Raw genomic sequence first — 22396 nt, forward strand, 5'->3', positions numbered from 1 at the left:
ACTTTGATACAGGCCACGCCCACTTTGATAAAGCCACTTCCTGCTTCTAATGAATGAATTAAACTGTCTGGCCATGCCCCTTAACTGTCTAAGCCACTCCCACTTGGACACAAGCTCCTCCCACTTTGATACAAGCCACTCCCACTCTGATACAGGCCACGCCCACTTTGATAAAGCCACTTCCTGCTTTTAATTCATGAATTAAACTGTCTGGCCACGCCCCTTAACCGTCTAAGCCACTCCCACTTGGACACAAGCTCCTCCCACTTTGATACAGGCCACGCCCACTTTGATAAAGCCACTTCCTGCTTTTAATGAATGAATTAAACTGTCTGGCCACACCCCTTAACTGTCTAAGCCACTCCCACTTCGACACAAGCTCCGCCCACTTTGATACAAGCCACTCCCACTTGGATACAGGCCACGCCCACTTTGATAAAGCCACTTCCTAACAGGTGTCAGAGAGCTTTCGGATGACAGTTTTAAAAGTGTGTGGGTCCCTGCATGGAACAATCTAGAAGAGCATATCCTCTCCCACATTCAAGGCTTTCAGACTTTAGTTTTTCAAACTCTTTGAAAGCCCCGAAAAAGCTCCAATGCAGCAGGAGCCAAGACAATATAACATGAGTAGTAGAGAGGGGGAGGCGGGAGTGTGTGGAAGAAGTCAGACCAACCTTCTTAGTTTTGGCCTTCTTCTCGTAGGTGTCGGAGAGAGGCTTCTTCTTTGGCTGCAGAGTGGCCTTGGAGAACAGGTCCTCAAACTCCTTGGTGTCGATGATATCTGGCTCCTCGAGAGATCCCCGCAGAGTGTTATTACTGGAAACAGACACAGAGACAGGCTTTTAGTTCTTGGGGGAGAGATATATGGGCCCAGGAGAACCACACATTGCACCATAAAAAACTCAACAGTGAAGTAAACACGCATACAAAGAGCACAAGAGCACATCTGGCCTACGATACTAGAGTAATGAGAATAGTCCATCATGTATCATGAAACGTCAATAGTGATGTAACAAAGTACTTACTGCTCGTGAGCTTAGAATGATAAGGTTCTATCTCCGTTTAGAATGAGAAGGTTCTATCTCCGTTTAGAATGATACGGTTCTATCTCCGTTTAGAATGATAAGGTTATATCTCCGTTTAGAATGATAAGGTTCCATCTCCGTTTAGAATGATAAGGTTCTATCTCCGTTTAGAATGAGAAGGTTCTATCTCCGTTTAGAAGGTTCTATCTCCGTTTAGAATGAGAAGGTTCTATCTCCGTTTAGAATGATAAGGTTCCATCTCCGTTTAGAATGATAAGGTTCTATCTCCGTTTAGAATGAGAAGGTTCTATCTCCGTTTAGAAGGTTCTATCTCCGTTTAGAATGAGAAGGTTCTATCTCCGTTTAGAATGATAGGTTCTATCTCCGTTTAGAATGATAAGGTTCTATCTCCGTTTAGAATGATAAGGTTCTATCTCCGTTTAGAATGATAAGGTTCTATCTCCGTTTAGAATGATGAGGTTCTATCTCCGTTTAGAATGATAAGGTTCTATCTCCTTTTAGAATGATAAGGTTCTATCTCCGTTTAGAATGATAAGGTTCTATCTCCGTTTAGAATGATAAGGTTCTATCTCCGTTTAGAATTATAAGGTTCTATCTCCGTTTAGGGCAGTTCAGAGATATTGAGCGTCAAAGTTTTTACATTCCATTATGTTTTGTGAGATGGAACCTTTGTATTTTATTAATTACTAACTCAAAAATGTCAACATTTTAAAAATAACACCACATAGGCATTAATAAACACCTAATGGATCAGATTATGTAAAAAAAAACTCAATTTTGACAAAAATTGAGATATAACCTTGTAATTCTAACGTCACGATGTGTCTATCAGGTTGTGATATGACCTGTCGTACTGTCTGGCTTCCGACATTCACTTCCTGATTGGTTGCGGAGGATAAAAGAGTCAACCAATCATTTCAGCGCATGCAAGGTGGTGGGCGGGTCTAGAAGAAGTACGGTTGTCAAGGAAATACAAACGTTTGCTGCCTTGCACAGCTCAGTTTAACCTCGTGTGTTTAACATAAGACATGGATGTATTTGGCAATTTAGAGGTCAGGTAAGATATAAAAAAAGAGTTTTCCAGTTCATCCAAGTGGATGTTGTTGTATTATGCCTTGTATTATTGGTTATGGTTTCAGATCTTTTCCCCCCCTAGGTGGGCGCAGGGTTGGACAAGCCCAAATGTTGAATTTGTTGATAAGAAAACAGCATGCTACATCTGTGGAAATTACATCATCTTCCTGAACATGGAGACCAAAATGAGGAGTGTGCTGCAGTGTCCTGGCCGAGGCATCGGGGCCTTCACAGCAAACAGCCATCGCAGGGCTCTGGCGTTCTCCGAGCATAAACTAAACCCCTCCATATTTGTGTACAACTACCCTGAACTCGTGCTGAAGAATGTGCTCAAAGGTAAGTCGTTGACCCAAAGGGTTTTCTGGTAAATGAACCATCATTTGAATCATAATGATATTAGAGATTTTCCTGGAGCTAAATCAATGTCATGCTCTCATCATTTGTAGGAACAGCCCAACTGGACTACACATCCATGGCATTTAATGATGCTGGTCCTTATTTGGCTTGTTGCTCATCAATACCAGACCACACCATAACAATATGGTAAGCCATATGAAACCAATCCACTCCATACAGAGGCCTACTTACAAGTTTGTTTCAATGCATTCCGTTTTTGCACAAACATTTTGACACCTACCGACACCATCCTGTATTTGATAATACCATGCTTTTCTTTATAGGAACTGGGAAACTGGTGCTGTTATTTGCAAGCAATCACAAGCTGGGAAAGACATTACTTCTTTAGTGTTTAACCCAATGAACTGGCTCCAGATCGGTGCGTTGAGCAGCACGTCCCTTACAGTGTGGAACATTGAGAAGAGTGACGACTTTTATATCATGAAACCAGGGTAAAGAAGCTTTGGTGTAATATACCTAAAGATGTTAGATGCTTGTTGTGTAAAATCAACACATTTAACTCAAGATACAATGCACTGACACAATAGCCTACTCTACAGTCCTTTACAAGGAAAGGATCCGTTGCAACCTGTCTTGTCTTACCTGCACTATTGCCACCTTATCTTGTACTATGCCTATTCTTTTTTGTTTCCTATACTACTGACACTTTTATCTTGAATTATGCCCTATGTCTTGTGCTGCAATGCAATGTCAGGATCTGAAGCCTAATACATTTACTCTGTTACACTTGCGTAATGAACGTAATAAATAAACTTGAAACTTGAAACTTTACAATTTCGAAAGTATTTGGTTTTAGAGCATGTAATTATCATGAATTAAGTGACGTAAGATTTATTACATTGTGTATCCCCCCAACAGTGTGATAGATCTCCCGGCGATTGATGGCTGTTTGGTTGAGAGGGAGGTGAACCCCTCTCATGTTCTCAATAGCAAACTGACCTACTTCGGTCCTAAGATGCCCACCTCATCCATCGCAGGACTAGCAGGACACAAGGCAGACTGCTTTGTGGTACTGTCCCCAAACAACAACACCTACAATGATACCACTATCGATAACATCATCTAGAACATTTAAGATAAGATGACTCATGATCTCAAGATTCACAAATAGTCATACACTTTCATTTTGATGAGATTTCCAGCTCTCCCCTTGCCTTGAAAATTAGTTTTTGAAAGATAAGATGTCAGCCTATTTTGTTACTAAATAGCCTGCCTCCAGTTTAAAATGAACTGTTATAACATCTAGCCCCAGGAACATCCTATGTTTGGATTTGATATCATACAATTCATATTAGGTTAGATTAGGTTAATTCCCAGCTTTTATTTTATACATATTGGTTTTCACCATTCAGAAATGACAATACCTTTTATGCATAGTCCCTCTGACCCATTGAACCCACCAGATGCTGGGTGGTGAAACCAATATGTGCACAAATACTATCAAAGTATTAAATACTGAGGATCTCTACTTTAACCTCACAATATAATCAGTGTTTGATTTTGGAACTTAGAGACAAAATAAGAAAAAAACGTTCACTGTCCCATTACTGACGCAGGGCATGACCTCCTTTTCCCCCTCACAGCCTAAAGAGAGTATCAGGACCAGGCTGAGTCCTAGCTCCATCTGCTGGACGGCCTCCTCAGAGCTGTATGTGGGCTGTGAGGAGGGATATCTGCTGCAAGTCGACCCAGACACACACTCAATCACTGTGGTGTTCAACCCCTCAGGTACAAGCCCAGTCATATCATGGTTATTTTCACTCTGGTTCGCTGTGCATGCTTCAATGTCACTTCAATAGACTTTCAGTCATATGGTGTTTGTTTTATGGGGAATGGAGAACAATGATGCGCTGAAAGAATCATGATGGAGAATCACCAACTTATATATATTTGTTAAATGCTTGGTAAGAATAGTTTTGCTGTAGTCATTGAACACAGAGTCTGATCATCATAATCCAAGTCATAGCATTGTCCCTAGCAATATATTTGTGTGTCTTTCCTGTTTACATTGGGTCAGCTGCTGATGCCATCCCTGAACTCCAGGAGGGGAGCTTCCAGAGCCTAGCACTGCACAAAGATGGGCTGTTTGTTGCAGGAAAGGTTAGAGGTCAACTAGAATCTTTCACATGAACCGTTGTATATTTTGTATGAAGCTGGCCGCAGTCCGATCGCTGGCTTTCAGTGATTCTGAGTTTTTAAATTATTCATATAGACCAACAGTTCAGACCAACATACGCAGATTTCACTACTTTAAAATTGCCTATTGTATTTTACAGGAGAACATATTACGCTGTTTGCAAATCAAGGGGCACCAAGTGGAGATTACACAAACCTGGAGTTTAGAGGAACCAGCCTCAACCATCTTATATTCTCCTGACTATGAGACACTGCTACTAGCTTCGAGCACAGTGAGTACTTGACCAACTTTGAAAACAACTTTTTAAAAAAATTATAATATCCTTTCCCTTTCTTAGGTCATATGTGGCATAACTTTAAGGGAGCTGTTTGATATAATAATAACACATAACAATTATTGACTTGATTTAAAAAAAGCTGATTATGCAGACACAAAACCTTAAAAGTACTACATTTTAGACATTAACCTTGTTATGGTATTCTACTGTTGTTGTTCAGGGGCGCATCTACAAGTACAAACCCAGCGTGTCAGAGAAGGTGGTGAAGGTCCTGGACGTTCTCAGCGGGGACTTTGTGGCAGCAGCTCATTTGTACACGGACAAGAACTTCTGTGTGGTATATAGTCATATGCAATGATATGGGGATTCTAGGCTAACTGTTAATTAATAACAGTTTATTAAGTATTCATATACCTTGACATAGATGACCCAGTGCCCTGCGTAAGTAACGGAGCAGTGAAGATTTCTTTCTTCTTTATGCTCCACACTTGTAAGGCGCTATGAGTCAGTCCATTTACCATTTGATGATCATTCTTTCTTTACAATATAAACCCCTAAAAAAAAGGTTCGGAAATGTTATTTTGGTTGATTAATCCTCCCCTTTAATAATACCAATTGGTACGTTTAGCTGTGTTACTCATTCCACGAATGCATGATCCTTACAAGTTGTACCTCGTTGTAAAGGTGACTAATCAGGCTTTCCAACGATATAAAATACAATACCAATTGGTATTATTAAAGGGGAGGAAGAATCGACTGAAATAACATTTCCAAACGTTTTTTGAGGAGTTTAGTTTAAAAGACCAGGATGAAAACCCAACCCTGGGGGGTTCACATTGATATGATGTTCAGGTTAATGAATGAATCTCTCATTCATAAATGACCTTGGTGTTTGTGTTCCTGGCTGCAGTCAGTGAGGGAGTCTGGAGAGCTGCAGCTATGGTCTCTAGACGCTGGCTTCTGCATCGGATCCATGTCTCTCCAAGTGAAGGTTAGACTCTCTCACACTCTCTCTCTCTCACACTCTCTCTCTCTCTCACTCTCACTCTCTCACACTCTCTCTCTCACTCTCTCACTCTCTCACTCTCACTCTCTCTCTCACTCTCACACTCTCTCTCTCTCTCACTCTCTCACACTCTCTCTCTCACTCACTCTCTCTCACTCTCTCTCACTCTCTCACACTCTCTCTCTCTCTCTCTCTCTCACACTCACTCTCTCTCTCACTCTCTCTCTCTTTCTCTCTCACACTCTCTCTCTCTCTCTCTCACACTCACTCTCTCACTCTCTCTCTCTCTCACTCTCTCACACTCTCTCTCTCACTCTCTCACACTCTCTCTCTCTCTCTCACACTCACTCTCTCTCTCTCTCTCTCACACTCACTCTCTCTCTCACTCTCACTCTCTCACTCTCTCTCTCTCACTCTCTCTCTCTCTCCGTTGTATCAGAGTGCAGATACGCTGAAACACAGGTTATTGCGAGTCGTGCATGGTGCAGTATCGGCAGTATTGGCCAATCGTATTGTGCATCCCCTCTCCTCACCCCTGCAACTCTTACAGTCATTCGTCACAGTCATTTCTAAGAACGTTTCTCATTCGACTTACCTGTTTGAATAAGGGTATTTCGATAATTGTATGTTTAGGTGACTAGTTTGGCCTGCTGTCCGATCGCGCAATACGTCGCCGTGGGAACCGTCTCAGGGCAGGTCCTGTTCATTGAGCTGACCAGGAAGCAGCAGCCTCGTCTGGTTCACAGAGTCCAGCTCTACCACTCCCCTGTTGATCACCTACTGTAAGTGTGGCTGACTGTGTATGTGTGTGTGTGTGTGTGTTTTCCAAGTTAGTCTGTGTGGTCCTTTTTACATGCTACGGTCTTCTTATCCTGGTTTTGTTGTTGCTGTTTTTCACAGTTTTGACCAAGGAGGAAACTTCCTTTTTACTGGTGCCTCTGATTCAAATGTATACGTACTGGACGCAAGGCCATCCAAGATGTTTGAAATCATCGGATACACAGGTATCTTCATGTCGCACGAAAAGTCAACGCTTATGTCTCGTACCATTTTCCAATATTTTCTATTGCAAATTAAGTTGGTTGCCTTTGGGGATATGTGCCCTCTCTTAAAAACAGTATAAATGTAAAAATATGAATGTAAAATATAGCACATCAGACTCACTCAGCCTGTCATTTAAACAATAATATTGTTTTTCTCCAGGTGCTGGAGGAGCTGTCCTGTCTCTGTCCAGCCAGTACAGTCAGACCAGTGAGCAGGTGACACTGCTAGCACTGTGTGCTAGAGAGCAGGAGCGAGGCAGGGGGGAGGGAAGTCTGCTTACACTGCTCACGCTGCCTCTACAGGCACTCACAGGTACTGCTACCCTACATCTCTATATTATCATCAAGTACACACACTTATACACACCTGAAATGATATTTGTTGGCAAAACATAATAATAATAATGGGATCAATGGATGGACAGGTCACTTGACAGGGTAAAATGTCAACAAAAATACATACATTCATAATTTACGCTTCTGCTTATAATTGAGTTTCATGACTAGAATCGATACACGGTGGTGGTTAGCAGAGTTTTTGATTGACGGGTGGTAGCTGTGCTCTAAATCAACGGCGCAAGTGTGGCGCCCTCTAGCGGTTGTGACCTTAAACAACTGCATAGAGTGTTTATGCCTGGCCCGGCCCTGAACTGAACAGCACCTTGTAAATACAGTAGTGTTGATGTTCTCATACTGGTTTCCAGGGGCGACAGCATGTGCGGACCTGCGTGGTTGTCTATCTAAAGACGTCTTGCAGAGGTGCACATATATGGTCCCTCAGCCACTCAGCTCCTCTGTGCTGGGAGCCAATCAGATCTTTGGTTACTGCCACAAGAGAAAAGCTCTCCAGAGATTTCAGCTACCTGAGGTAAGGTTCCAATGAACTACTTGAATGAAGTCTCAGTCAACTCAGACAGCTTACTTCTGACACCAATAAACGGAATGTTGAAGAGTACACAGTTTAATCTATACTATCGGCGCAGTTTTGATACAGGCAGTATCGTCATTGTTTCTCCTACAAACCTCATGTCAAAGATAACAAAGATGGGGTGCTTTGGTGGCGTCCACGTAACCGCAGGGTTCCTGGTTCGATTCTGGCCGCGGACATATCCTGCATGTCATCCCCCCTCTCTCTCTCTCACCCATCCTTCCTGTCCAATCTCTACTGTCTCTATCACAAAAAAGTAAAAAATATGAGTGGGCCTGCCCCACTCAGAAATAAATCACTTTCAAAGAACTTTCAAAGATTTTGAAAGTTTGAATGACCGTAAAGCACTAAAAACAATACGATTCAAATATATACTGAGCCCTGTCTGTCTGTCTGTCAAATATATACTGAGCCCTGTCTGTCTGTCTGTCAAATATATACTGAGCCCTGTCTGTCTGTCTGTCTGTCAAATATATACTGAGCCCTGTCTGTCTGTCTGTCAAATATATACTGAGCCCTGTCTGTCTGTCTGTCAAATATATACTGAGCCCTATCTGTCTGTCTGTCAAATATATACTGAGCCCTGTCTGTCTGTCTGTCTGTCAAATATATACTGAGCCCTGTCTGTCTCCCCTCAGAGCCCTGAGACGTCCTCCGACCCGGCAGTGGTCCAACTGACTCCTGAGGAGGAAGTGGAGGGTCACCCTCTGGGTCCCGTGTCTGTCCTCCTGTCGCCCCACCAGTCGTGGCTGGCATCTGTGGGCCAAGACGGGCTGCTGCGCATCCGAGAGATCTCCAGTCTGGTAGAGTCATGGCTCCATTCACTGAACTTACTGGGTTCCCAGTATCCATTGGGATGCACTACTTTGAAAATGTATAATCAATTTAGTCTTTGGAAGAGATCATTTGATATTTGAATCACTCTCTTACACTATCAGCGGAAGGTAATGAGAGAAATAATCAACTGAAAAAAATAAACTTTTAGAGGATGTTATACGGGAGTCTTATAACCATTCATAACTACTCATATTATTACCATAGCATATATACAGAAAGCCCAAATACCAATGTTGTCTATGTACATGAGTATGTTGTTATTGTCATCGTGTACAGGATCAGTATGTTCAGATGCAGTGTCATTCGTGTCGGCTGGGTGGGGTGAGGACCGTCTCCTTCACCTCAGACAGTCAGACCCTCATCACCACAGGCCTGAGAGACGGCTCCCTCCTCTGCACCAGACTCCGGTAAAGTACACAAGACCACCAGCAGAGAGCGCTGTAGTTCACATAGGACACATACGTATGTGACAGTGTCCGGTGAAGAAGTCCTCAAGTAGGGTAAGGTCATTTTTCAGTTGTTTCCAGATTATGAAAAATGCAGATTCAACACTTAAACTTTTGTGATATGAAGAAAACCAGGAAAACAAACAAAAACGTGTTTTAAAAGAAGCTTTTTGGTTATTTGCACGACTTGAGAATTGCCGACATGCGGACCTTTTCACCTGACTGAGTCAATTTCACTTTGTTACATGGCTATAAAAGCTGCTTGTTTATTTGTTTTAATCTGAGTCTGCATTTTGACCGTATCTCTCATGTACTGTAATTTACAAGTAGCTAGCAAACATGAAAGTAGTTTTATCGACCTGGGAAAATCATAGCTTTTTCGTGGCAGATGGCCATGTTATTGGCAGAGGAAATGAGCACGGGTTAAATCCTGAAGCAATTCAGGCTCAGGAAAGACCTTTGTATTTTCAGACACAGCTAAACAGATAGAGAAATTAGTTGTCAAACATTGGTGATGCTAATTTCATTTGACCAAATGACAGCAGCTGGTGAAAGCGGGAACAAGTCGCCAACCAAAATGACCAAACATCAAAATGTTCTGACTTTTATTCCGAAAAATGTCAATAAATGTCAACGTTGTTGAAAATCTACGACACACGCTCACTAGTCAAGCCAAAACATTGCAATGCACTAGGTCGTAGTGGGGATTACTCACTGAATCCATTGCATTGCAATGTTTTGGCTTGACTAGCGAGTGTGTCATTGAATTTTCATGTATTTACATTTTTCAACGTAAAAGAATAAAAGTCTGAACGGTCCGTCAGTTGGCGACTTGTTCCGGGTTTCGACAGCTGCTGTCACAAATGTGAATCCATTTCAATATAAATCAACGTTTTACTGACCCTTTAACAATTGAATAATGTTCCACTATACAATGACTCACGCTATGATATATGTTGAACACAACTGTCATTGTCTACTGTAATGCTGAATGCATTTCTCATGTGCTCTGTGGAGGCTGAAAATGTCTGGAGCTGGCAAGGCCAATGCTGCTACACAGTACGGCCAGTCTGTTAGCGACTCCCTGGAGAGTGTGATGACATCAGAGAACCCTGTCCTCAGTGAGATGGCCGACTTTGACCCAGAGGCTCTGTCCCCCACCGGCTCGGCTGAGCTACACAGCTCAGAGGTACCTTCATGTTTTCCTTAAACTAGCATGGCTAGGTAGGTATTAATCAGCAATGTAAAGTCAATGAACTATCTGGCCAAGTGGTAAACAATAAACAGTTAAACAATGCAATAAGTATGGCCGAGGCACACGGGAAGCGGCATATTGGCCGGCCGCTTCCGAGGGTGGTATAGGAGTATTTCTGGACTAGGATCCGTCGCGCAACACCGCCCCCGTCTGGTGCTGGAGTAACGGTACTGGGCTCGAGGAGCCAGTCAGCCTAGTCTGCCTGGCGACCTCCTCTGGGACTGCCGGCCACGGGGTCGGGCGGCGGATCCTTCGCACTAGGCAGGGGATAATTGGATGCTAAGTTGGGTTAAATTGGCTACCAAATTGGGTGAAAAGGGGATAAAATCTGAAAAACAAATAAAAAAAAAAAAAAAAAAAACAATGCAATAAGCTTGAAGTTATACAAAACAAAAGACTAACAAACACCAGAAACAAACAAAACTCTCATGTAACAAAACACACACTACGGACGGTAACACTCTGCTCTCGACTTGCTTAAACCCACACAACACACACACCATCACAATTTTTTATTATCACTCATGTATCACGACTATTTGTCAATCCATGCATCAAGAATCTACCCCGCCCAGTTGAGACGACTTTTTATCCTGGCCTCATCCCCTTGCATCACTATAAAGACGAAATAAACTCGAAATAATTCCACTGATTTCAGAGTGGTTATACAGTATACTCACAGTTATTCAGTATCAAGCTTATTGCATTTATGTTTTATATGTATACAGTATCAAACTTATTGCATTTATGTTTTATATGTATACAGTATCAAACTTATTGCATTTATGTTTTATATGTTAAATGTTATTTGTAATAACCCCTAATCCTATGTTTTAAATGTGGACCCCACTAAAAGTAGCTCATGTCTATGGGTATAGCTAATGGGGATCCTTCCAATACAAAAAAAATAGCGTGTTTGTTTGTTCCTCAGGCCAGTGAGAAGAGACAAACGGTGGATGTGACGGAGCAGGACGAGAGCTACACCCACCTGCCCTCAGCTACGGCCTCCGACTCCACCTGGTTGGACGACAAGCTGGAGGCGGTCAGTGGTAGTCAAGGCGACGCCCCTCCCTCCCCTCCACTATCACAAACGTCTGATATACCGCAGCTAGCTAGTAATGACGGCTGACATTCCACGTCTAATTGTGCAATGTTTTCGGCCAGTTAAAACATTTCGTCAATCTATTCAAGGTGCTATACCACTTCAACCCTGCTCCACTTCACTTCACTCCACTTCAACCCTGCTTCCTCATTCACAAAGCAGCTGTGTTGCTCTTGGCAAATTCCTCTCTGGTGATTGCGACACCTTAAAGTCGCCTTATCGTGTGAAAAGATCATAACTGCAGTTATACAGATAAGCTTATCTTGTGTTGTATTAAAATGTTGGGCACCGTGTCAGCCAACAAACAGTGCGGAGATAACACCAAAGCTGATCACAGGCGTGGCACTGGCAGTCTTTGTGTTGGTTTTTCAATCCGGCAAACAATTAGTTGGATCTGTCAAACAGAACAAGTAGCGTGCTGTTCAGCCATTGTTTCCACTACATACTTTTATTCATTGAATCAAATTATTTATGCTGCTCTTCATGTCTTAGTTAAGGTGTCAGATCGTGTTGAGTTATGTGTACCGTACTGATAATTATTTTATTTTTTTTAAGTTATGTTTTCTGAGTGGGGCAGTCCCACTCATATTTTTTCATTTTATTGGACATACTGTATATAGTGAAGAGAGACAGGAAAGTAAGGAGAAGAAGGGAGAGAGGGCATGTCAGCGGGGCATGGGCTGGAGTTCAACCCATGCCGACATGGGCATATGTGTGCACTGTAGACCACGGTGCTAGACCACTAGACCACCCGATTTAGTTTTTAAATGTTATTCTACTCTGTGTCTGGTTCCTTCCCACAGTCAATACAGTAAACTCAATGTTTGGTTCATATTGTATATCCGCAGGTTGTGAATAAGGAGAGTCTCCAGTTTTCACAGACTAAGAAGAGCCTGAGGAAAAATGTCAAACTGTTACGTGACACAGTAAGCAGGGCTGTCATCCTCAATGCTAATAGTCATATTTACAATGATTGTTAATATCAATGTAATGCTACTAACAATCTGAGAGTTTAACATAACAATGAGCATGAACATAGCAAGTGTAGGCCTAATACTGTAAGCATATTTCTGTGGGAGTGTTGATTTCTGTGTAGTGAATGTCTAGTGTTCTCTTCTGTCTGCCTCCAGATCCAGGCGATGATGCGTGAGAATGAAAGCCTCGCTGACATGGAGCGTCTGGAGCAGCAGGAGCTCAACCTGGACGTGGAGGAACAGAGGAGACTACAGGCGGAGGGGAAGCAGGAGGTCACCCAGGTAGAACTCACACATGAACACACGCACACACGCGCACGCACGCACGCACGCACGCACACCTTGAGACTACAGGCGGAGGGGAAGCAGGAGGTCACCCAGGTAAAACTCACACATGAACACACACACAGACACACACACACGCACACACACACACCTTGAGACTACAGGCAGAGGGGAAGCAGGAGGTCACCCAGGTAAAACTCACACATGAACACACACACAGACACACACACACGCACACACACACACACACACACACCTTGAGACTACAGGCAGAGGGGAAGCAGGAGGTCACCCAGGTAAAACTCACACACACACACGCAAGCACACACACGAGAGCACACACACACACACACACACACACACACACACACACGCACACACACCTTGAGCATAATGTGTCTTGTTCTTTCTCTAATAGGCGGACAAATTCCAAAGTTTAACTGTCTGAGATATGTTTTGAATCAAGATCTTTCATCTTAACACTAGCACATTTTTATATTTATTTGTAATGCCGAGAGGTTGTTTCCTTTTAGGTGCGAAATGAGATCGAGTTGGAGAACCTAGCTAAGTGCTACCTGCGTGATGTCCTCAAGAGAGAATGCTGGGATTCCATGAAGGTCAAAGGACAAGCTATCAAGGTAATTAACATACTAGCAACCTAGCAAATGTTTTTGAGACTTACAATACAATACTTTCAGTTGATGAAAATGTTTTGTGTCTTTTGTGGGGGCTGTGTTTTTGGCTGACTTAACCTAGGCCTTCCAGTCTGAGCATGAGGTGAAGAACTACCCCATGAAGGAGCGCACACAGAAGATGTTGGAAGAGCTTCATAGGGTGCAGAGTATAAGAAAGGTTGAACAAACTGATTGTAATGTAAGTTATTCTGCGCTGTATGTCCAGTTACTTAGCCATGGAGTTTTAAAACAATCAACATCATGTGATTTATTTTTGGGGGATAAAAACAAATAATAGAAAAGGGTATGTTTATTTGTCTGAAAGTGCTTTCATGTTTTTAACTCTCATTAAAGAAAATATATATACACACACCAGATATTGTAACTTCAGGTAGAAGTTATAAAGTAGAAAAATATGAAATTGTAAAGAAAAACTGCTTACAGTTTGAATAAGTTCTCCTGACCAAAACATCAGTCATAAGACAGACATTTTAACCCAAATTATGTTGAAGTGAAAACAATGTTTTCAACACTACCCAGACATAGAAAAACAAATAGCCCTAACTAATATTCTCCTGCCATGCCACTCACCCGATACATCCCCTCCCCAAACAACCCCAGCTTCAGCAAGAGATTCTGGAGAGGAAAAGCAGGAGCCATGCTGAGAAGGAGGAAGAGGAGGAGGAAGAAGGGCGCGAGGCGGAGAGCGCTGCCCTCACGGGTAGTCTCAGTGCTCAGTTCGGAGGCTCCAACCCCTACATTTACAGCCAGTTCAACCTACACATCAGAGAGCAGAAGATCCACCAAATAACTCTGCTACAGGTAGAACATAAGGTGTTTATTTGAAGGTGCTCCTGCAGTACCCTATAAGCAAATGATTAGTATGCATACAGTATATAGAATGCATTCTCTCTCTCTCTCTCTCTCTCTCTCTCTCTCTCTCTCTCTCCTAATAGGATGTGATCTACAAAGTAAAGACAGCGTTCAACAGGGAGTTTGAGGCGGTGCACAAGCAGAAGGAGCAGGAGATCAACCGAGTGACAGAGAAGAACAGACGGATCATGGAGATCATGTCAGAGCTGGACCTAAAGCAGCAGCTGTGGGAACCCAGCCTGTCTGACAACGAGCGGCCAGAGAAGGCCCTCTCCGTGGACGACTCTGAGGTATTACAGCACGCAGGGACTGAAATCCAGATCGGTACCTATACCAGCCCTCTACACCAAAAGCCACTTCTGTAGATCTGAGAGGACTGGTTTGGTATATGAGCAATACATAATGGGAGAATTGTTGGTCTATTGCCTGATTTGGATTCTTAAAAACATGAATTACTGCACATGTTAATATGATTTATGAGTGCGAGCGTGAGTGATTGCTTGCCTGTATCTGACAGATTAAATTGGAGAAATACCTCACCCCAGAGCAGAAAAGGGAGGAGGAGGAGAAGAAGAAAGCAGAGGAGCAAAGACGGCTCGCTGCCGAGGTACCTCCACGCCTGCTTCTCGCACCTTTCATCTCCTACATCTGTCTCTCTCATCCTCCTCTCTGTTTACTGTTTACTGTTCTCAGGTGAATATAATAGCTGACAAACTAGATATGTAGGTCATGATACAAACGATCAATATCATTTCCCGGTCCCACGTTATTTTAATATTCCCCTGTAGATAGTCTGCAGATGTTCAAACTATAAGGTTAGGGTTAGTTTGTTGATACAGTAGTTGATAGTATTGCTGTGAAAATCAAACACTTGAACTGGTGTTTGGAGTGCAGACTGCATAAAGTGAATGTTGCTACTGTATCATGTTACTAACTTGACATCCCCATCGGAATGGCTGTTTGAGTTCCTCTCCTTTCTGTTCCAGAGTGACAATGTCAGAGAGAGAGCTCTCGATGACTTGATGGGTGGAGTGCTCGAGTTGAAGAGAGAGGACATCTTGAAAATGGTATACTCGAGAACTAGGATTTATTTATAGTCTAAGAAATGTGAAAATAAGTGTACAGCAAACATAGAGTAAAGTAATGTTATCCCCCATAAATGATGGAGCGCCTCTCAAAATGAGAGTAATGGAGAAACCTGTGAACGAAGCAAGACATTTATTCATGGCATTTCACTAAGACGCTCTGATGTTTCGCCTGTTTTACAGTGCTGTGTCCCTGATGCACAAAGGAAGGGCTTTTCTCTTGGTGCGATCACCTTCTGTGGACAAAGAAAAATAATTTGGCTGCCATTAAGCTACTATCCTACTAACTCTCTATTGATACAAGACACCTTTATTTTTACAAATTTGACCAATATTTGTTTAATGACCTAGTCACCTCAAAACTCCTAAATAATCTCTATGGCAAGACACATCGTCCACCGTAGTTTTTGTCCAAATCGGTCCAGTTGTGTCTGAGAAAAAGCTTGTGACATGGACATGTACGAATGGACAGAGACCGAATCATAGTCCCCTCTCCAATTCCATCGGTGGGGGACAATGAACAATTGTTATCCCAGATTGCAATGAGGCAAACTCATTTGAATGAAATTAAAAATTCATGATGATGATGATTATAATGATGATGATGATGATGATGATTATGGTGATGGTGACCTTCATTCAGAATCAGTGTGTTTGCTGACCTCATGATCTCCCACCTACAGGATGTCCCCCAGCCTGAGTTCATCGTGTCCAAACCAGACATCCAGTGGACAGAGGAGGACAAGAAGATACATAAGGACTATGAGAAGAAAGCCAAGGAGCTGGGCGAGGAACAGGAGAAGTACAGAAAGGTAGGAAAAAGCATGTGTGCACTTCAGTTTTCTAATCATCATTTTCCACTTTCAAATTGGACATTTAAGTTCTATTCTATGATGTTCTATTCTATTCCATCCCATCCCATTCTATAGGAAATGCAATTCTACTGGCACCTTTGACTCGTTTTGTTGATCTATTTCACATGTTAAGAGGTCATTCTCTTTTTCCAGACTCTGGAAGCTGAAATGAAGAAACTGCAGGCGTCCATCAAGGATGCTACTCAAGGGTTTGATGGAACTTTGACCAAGCTGTTTGAGAGAAAGGTGAAATCTGAGATGGTTGTGTACCAGGTGAGACAAGACGCACGCATGTTCACACACACACACACACACACACACACACACACACACAATGACACTGATCAGTCTATCTGTTTTTTATCTGTCATAATGTATGCATTGTGTTCAACGCATTTGCGATTTATTTTCTAGGAGGAGCTCAAGATTGCCAATCTAGTTCACTTCATTCTCATCGAGGAGGAGATCCTGAATCGAGAGAGAGAGCTTAACGTCAAACTAGAAAAAACAAGGGCAGATAAGGTAAGAACTTGTTTATTAGTACAGTACTTGTGTGATATATGCCAAGTCTCTCATGGTGAAGAATTTACAACCCCTGAGTGCAGATGATGTTACGTGCGTGCAGTATATCATATCATAGTAAAATTCCCTCATAGTATTGGCCTGTTGCTCTGGCGTTAGATTGATGTGCTTTGCAAGACCAAACATGTGTGGCATCTTAATTGGTTTGCCTCCGAGGCTGTTTTTCAACATTTCCAGTACTTTTCCCATCTCATAAAGGGCCTATAAGGTACATCAATATGGCCTATATAGTATATACATTTTTGGCCTTTTAAATAAAAGGTGTATAGCCATTGATTCTTAAAGAATATAAGTTATGAATACATCATACTGTATTAACCCATCATGGTTAAACCAAATCATTTTGATCTCATGGATGGTTAGTCCTTACATCCATAGTTCTGTCTATGAAACTGAGAGTGGGTACATTTCTCCAGCCCCATCCCTCAGCTGTTGTTGTTGTTGTTGTTGTTGTTGTTGTTGTTGTTTGAAATACAGATTTCACATTTAACAACCCTTATTCTCCTGAAAGAATGACATCGGGGAGGAGCTCAAGAAACACAAAGAGGAGGTGGATTTGTTCCGTGAGACTTATGACAACGCTGTGGCCGAGGACAAAGTACGTTTGGCACGTTGGGTCACGTCCACTGCCTCATACCAGACCTGGTTCAAAGTAGCTCTCTTTCAAATACAAAAAGCACTTATATTAATTTAGCTTGACAAATGGAATAGTCCTAAAATTGCAAAGCCTGCCCATCCAGTGCACCAGCTAAATCAAACACACCTAAAGTATTTCAAATACTGTAAAAAAAGAAATGTGCACAGGTCTGACTCTGATACACTTGTGTGTAATATGTGAAAATAGTTGAAGAAGATATGCTTATTCCAATGTTGGTAGACCTCAAACCAAATGTGACTGCTCCTGGTGTTTCTGGACACCTCTCGGAAATGAGAAAGACGTCAAATTCGTCTTTAAAGTTTTTTTTTTTTTTTTTTTTCAGATTTTCGTTTTTTTAGCTAACATTCAACTCGAAGATGTGAAGTACCCACTCGTTATTTTTCCGAACAGTTTTACGTTCATTAAATAAGTGTAATCTATAACACAATGACTTCGTTTCTTGTTGTTTGATGGGGATTCATTATCTTTGATGGGGATTTTCTGTGCTTAGTGATTTCCGGTGTAGCAACTTTCAAATACTCATGTCGTCTTCAATTTGTTTCCGATTTCAATGTATGATGCATCATTTGAAAGCTTACAATCTGTAGTTTAAGCACATGTAAAAAACTGAAAAATGATTTCGCCTACAGGTAGCCCTTTTCATTGGGCTGTGTCACAAATACCAGAGAATCTGAATCTCTGAATCAAAACACGTGCAAAACAGCTGCTAGTAGCTATCAGCTAGGAAGGTACATCGTTATGAACATCAAACTGCATGTTTAGTACATCACAACATGCTGATAGAACATCAACATACTAAAAACACATAACTACACATACTTAGATCACACAGTCCTTGCTTTTGAACACGTCCTAAAATGTACGTTTGTACGTTTGTATAAGACATGTATCACTTACCCAGTGGCCTACGGCAGACGATAGGCCTACAGTGAATCCAATTCACAAATGCTAAGTATTTAGTGATCCTAAAACTGTTTAAAAAAAAAATGTAAAGTCATTTGCGCAACTTGAGAATTGCAGACATGCTGACTTTTTCACATATAATATCTAACATGTTGTCTGTGTCTCCCAAGCTTCTGGACAGGGGCTTCAGGAAGGAGTTCTTTGACGTGCCTGGCCATGTTGTTGATCAGCTGTATAAACTATACAAGCGCAGACCCAGGTACAATATATTCTGAGGTATTTTAGAAAAATATCATGAATGAAATAATTTTCACTGATTGTAATTCTGAATTGAGCACTAGAATAGTAATCAACTCCAACTGGATCATGACAATTCAGTGGCAGTGAGTGTGTGTGTGTGTGTGTGTGTGTGTGTGTGTGTGTGTGTGTGTGTGTGTGTGTGTGTGTGTGTGTGTGTGTGTGTGTGTGTGTGTGTGCGCGTGTGTGTGTGTGTGTGTAACAGACAATTCTGTCTCTGCCCAGAGTCCAGAGGATGCGGACCCAGACAGACACCAGCACCAGTCCTTTTAAAGAGCGCCCCCTGTCTGGACGTGCGGCGGCCGAGGGGCTCTGCCAGATGATGAAGGCCATGGAGGAGATCGACACTCCCGAGAACATGCCGGAAGGCCTGGATCCGTCTGTGTGGGAGAAGTTCTGTCTGACCCGCAGAGCGAAAGCAGAGAGCGAGCAGCAGGTAAGGATAGAAGATAATAAGATTAGATTAAGATACGTTTTTTACATTTCCCCTATGTTATGTCATGTCTTGTGTATGTTTGTGTCTTGTTCAGGTGAAAATGAAGGCGTTGACTCTGGCTGAAATGCAGGCTTTTCTACAGAAGAGGATCGACGAGGATGAGAGCGCAAGACTGGAAATTAAAAATCTCATAGACGATCTCAATGGGTAAGAGTGGGATACTGTGAGAGAGTAAAACTTTTTTCGAAAAAAGCAACCCAAATAAATGGACTGACTTATATAGCGCCTTATTCCAAAGCGCTTTACAATGGCCTCTCATTCACCCATTCACACACACCTTCACACACCAATGGCGGCAAGCTACCATGCACAGGTGCCAGCCCGCTCATTGGGAGCAATTTGGGGTTCAGTGTCTTGACCTTGCGATCATTCATGTTTCTGTCCCACAATGTTATAATAAGCTGTTGACACCTACAGTATATCTGGGTAAAACTAAACACAAGCACTGTCAAGAGCTTTATTAATACTACCAGTCACCTAATCAGCATTTTGATTGCATTATTGACAGTATACTGTGACACATGTACCTAATGTCTCCCCAGCCTCCGAGAGGAGAAGTTGCGTTTCCGTCTGGACATCATGGTCCAGATCCTGATCAAGCAGGGCCAGGTGGAGGTGGAGACAGGGAACTTCATCGCCGACTACTCCGACTCCCTGCTGCTCCACAGCAGTGTGGTGGAGGACCTCAACGGGACAATCAGGGTGAGATCCTGTTGATAAAACTGGAGCATAAGTCACATAGGGGTGTGTGTGTAACATAGCGAGAGAGTTTCAGTAGTATATGCATTGTGTGGCACTACAGAAACACTCTATTCTGTGTTTGCAATGGCTATGTTTATAATCGCTAGGTGTACACAGGGTATGCAGGGACGTGAATTATACACATTTGTTACACAATCTGGTGAAATGGTCTTCATGTCGGCAATCTCAAGTTGCACTAACTACCAAAAAGCTTTTCTTTTCTTTTTTTCTTTTCTTTTGTTTTCCTTTTTAAAAAAAATCATATTACGAAGGTTTAAGTGTTGAAGAGGCCACTCAATATAACAAACAACAGTTTTAGGATCACTAATTACTTATAATGGATATAATTGGATTCACTGTATCGCGTCCCGTCCTGTGTGTTCAAAAGCAAGGACTGTGATTATCTTATTATGTGTAGTTATGTGTTTTTACCATGTTGAGCAAGCAGCATGTTGTGATGTGCTAAACATGCAGTTGCATGCAGTCAACCAACATTGAAATAATCATATCTTCTTCAGCTATTTTCATAAATGTCAATGTCAACACATCATTTTAACTTTTTCACCAGACCCCGTCACATTTTTTGTCACGGCCAAGTAAAAAGTCACAGCCATTTTCCTCTTTTTTTTACAGAACCAAGAGTGTAACTCCTGCATACAGTATGTAAAATGAGTAATGTATGTTTATGTCATATGATATCATGTCATTGTGTGAATCTGCTCTATGTCTGTCAGGCCTTGGGGGAGCAGAAGATAGCCACCATGGTGGAGTGTAAAGACTTCCGTAAGTTCATCATCCAGCAGGAGTGGGAGCACAAGAAGATGAGGATGCAGATGGAGGACCTCAACAGCAAGGCCAGGGACATCCAGATGCTGCGTGTCTCCCAAGACCTGCAGGAGGTATGTTGAATCAGGGCGGGGCCTATAGCCCAACACATTACACACTACGCCAACATGGCATACACGCTGCCTGGTCACATCTCTTCACTACACTGGCTCCCCACTGGTGGAATGAGTTTCCCACAGCTATTAGAACTGCAGAGTCACTCCCAGTCTTCCGTCTGAGACTGAAGACCCATCTCTTCAGGCTACACCTTAACTGTTTCTCCTGAGACATCTACTACCCCCCAGCACTGTGTCTCCAGAGACACCTGCTTCCCCCTATACTGTGTCTCCTAAGATTTCTACTACCCCCCTGTACTGTTTCTCCAGTGTCTACTTGTGTAGAAAGTAGTGAAAACATGAATAAATAAATTATCTTTCTTCTTCTATCACGACGACTGCTGGCTTGAGCTAGATTACTCTTCCTGCTACGACTGGTGGATTGATGATTCAATTGCTTAGTCAAATGTATTGATTGTATTCACATTGGAATAAGGCGTCTGCTTAATTCCAAAAATGTAAATACATTGAAACACAACACCAGCTTGGCATCACACTATAAAAGAATCAACCCACTCATGTCCTGTAGGCTATATGGAGAGATTTTTATTGTCAGTAATCTTGAATTGAATCTGTCAAATATATCATGCACCCAAACTAAAAGGAGATTGTTTAACCACTTGATTTTAACAAAAATCTATCTTTCTTCCAGTATCTCAGTGAGACAGATCATGACAACTGCAGGTCAAAGCAGGTTTCGACATTGGAGAAAACCACAAGTTTACAAGAAAAGGTCATGTGAACACATTATCATTTGGTTTATTCTAATCCTTAAGTGTCAATATGTCAGTTTCAATGCTTATGTTTGTATTTTTATAGACTCACCAGAAGAATGTGAAGAACCGTAAGAAGTTGATCAAGCAGAGGAACAGGCAGGGAGACATGAAGGAGGAGAGGATAGCTGCTCTCGACCAGCAGCTGGCCAGCATGGAAGTGAACGTGTCAGAGAGGAGACATATCTATGAAGCCATAGGTTATCTATGAACACATTTCACCAATGCTCTTGTGCATTTAACTATCATGTGTAGAGAGTGTGGATTTATGAGAAGTGAAACTGCCTGATAAAATGAATACATTCTATTGCTTTTATTTAAAGATTAAAGTGTTACAAAAAATGCATATCCTAAGGTGGTGGGTGGGTATTGCTCTTTTGCATCATGTCATATTGACTCAAATCATACTGCTTACATTGTATTATCTCACTTCCTGTGTGTCCTGTTCAGCCACGGAGGACAACCTGGAGAGCGATGCGGAAGAGCGCTACCAGGACATCCTCCAGAGGAAGAAGCTGGTGGAACTGGCTAGAGCGCAGGGAGAAGAGGTGGCCGTTCTGAGAGCTGAGCTGGAACGGATGAGGATGAGGACCTTCCCTGCACTCGCTTAGCTCAAACATGAATGAATGACACAAGCTCTCGTTTTATTAAGCTTCCGTTTACGAATACTTTTTATTCACATTCTTTATATA

The 22396-nt window shown here is 42.2% G+C and overlaps 1 protein-coding gene across 1 annotated transcript; it reads left to right on the forward strand.

Moving 5' to 3' along the window:
- Positions 1-2074: 2074 nt before the first annotated feature.
- On the forward strand, positions 2075-22315 carry cfap43 (cilia and flagella associated protein 43; the record flags this gene model as incomplete). Its single annotated transcript, XM_080548861.1, has 38 exons — positions 2075-2103; positions 2203-2456; positions 2567-2663; positions 2801-2968; positions 3396-3546; positions 4121-4265; positions 4555-4637; positions 4814-4945; positions 5172-5288; positions 5862-5942; positions 6591-6739; positions 6858-6961; positions 7161-7313; positions 7705-7868; positions 8567-8731; positions 9042-9172; positions 10229-10400; positions 11398-11508; positions 12417-12494; positions 12699-12824; positions 13361-13465; positions 13584-13700; positions 14123-14323; positions 14458-14664; positions 14892-14981; positions 15361-15441; positions 16143-16271; positions 16467-16586; positions 16728-16835; positions 17407-17493; positions 18627-18715; positions 18979-19189; positions 19284-19396; positions 19792-19951; positions 20725-20889; positions 21584-21664; positions 21751-21904; positions 22155-22315. The coding sequence occupies 38 exons, from the start codon at positions 2075-2077 to the stop codon at positions 22313-22315; spliced, it is 4989 nt and encodes a 1662-aa protein (XP_080404987.1).
- Between the last annotated feature and the right edge of the window lie 81 nt (positions 22316-22396).

Source organism: Nansenia antarctica (assembly GCF_963989245.1).
Source record: "Nansenia antarctica genome assembly, chromosome: 19".
In the NCBI taxonomy this organism is placed as follows: Eukaryota; Metazoa; Chordata; class Actinopteri; order Argentiniformes; family Microstomatidae; genus Nansenia; species Nansenia antarctica.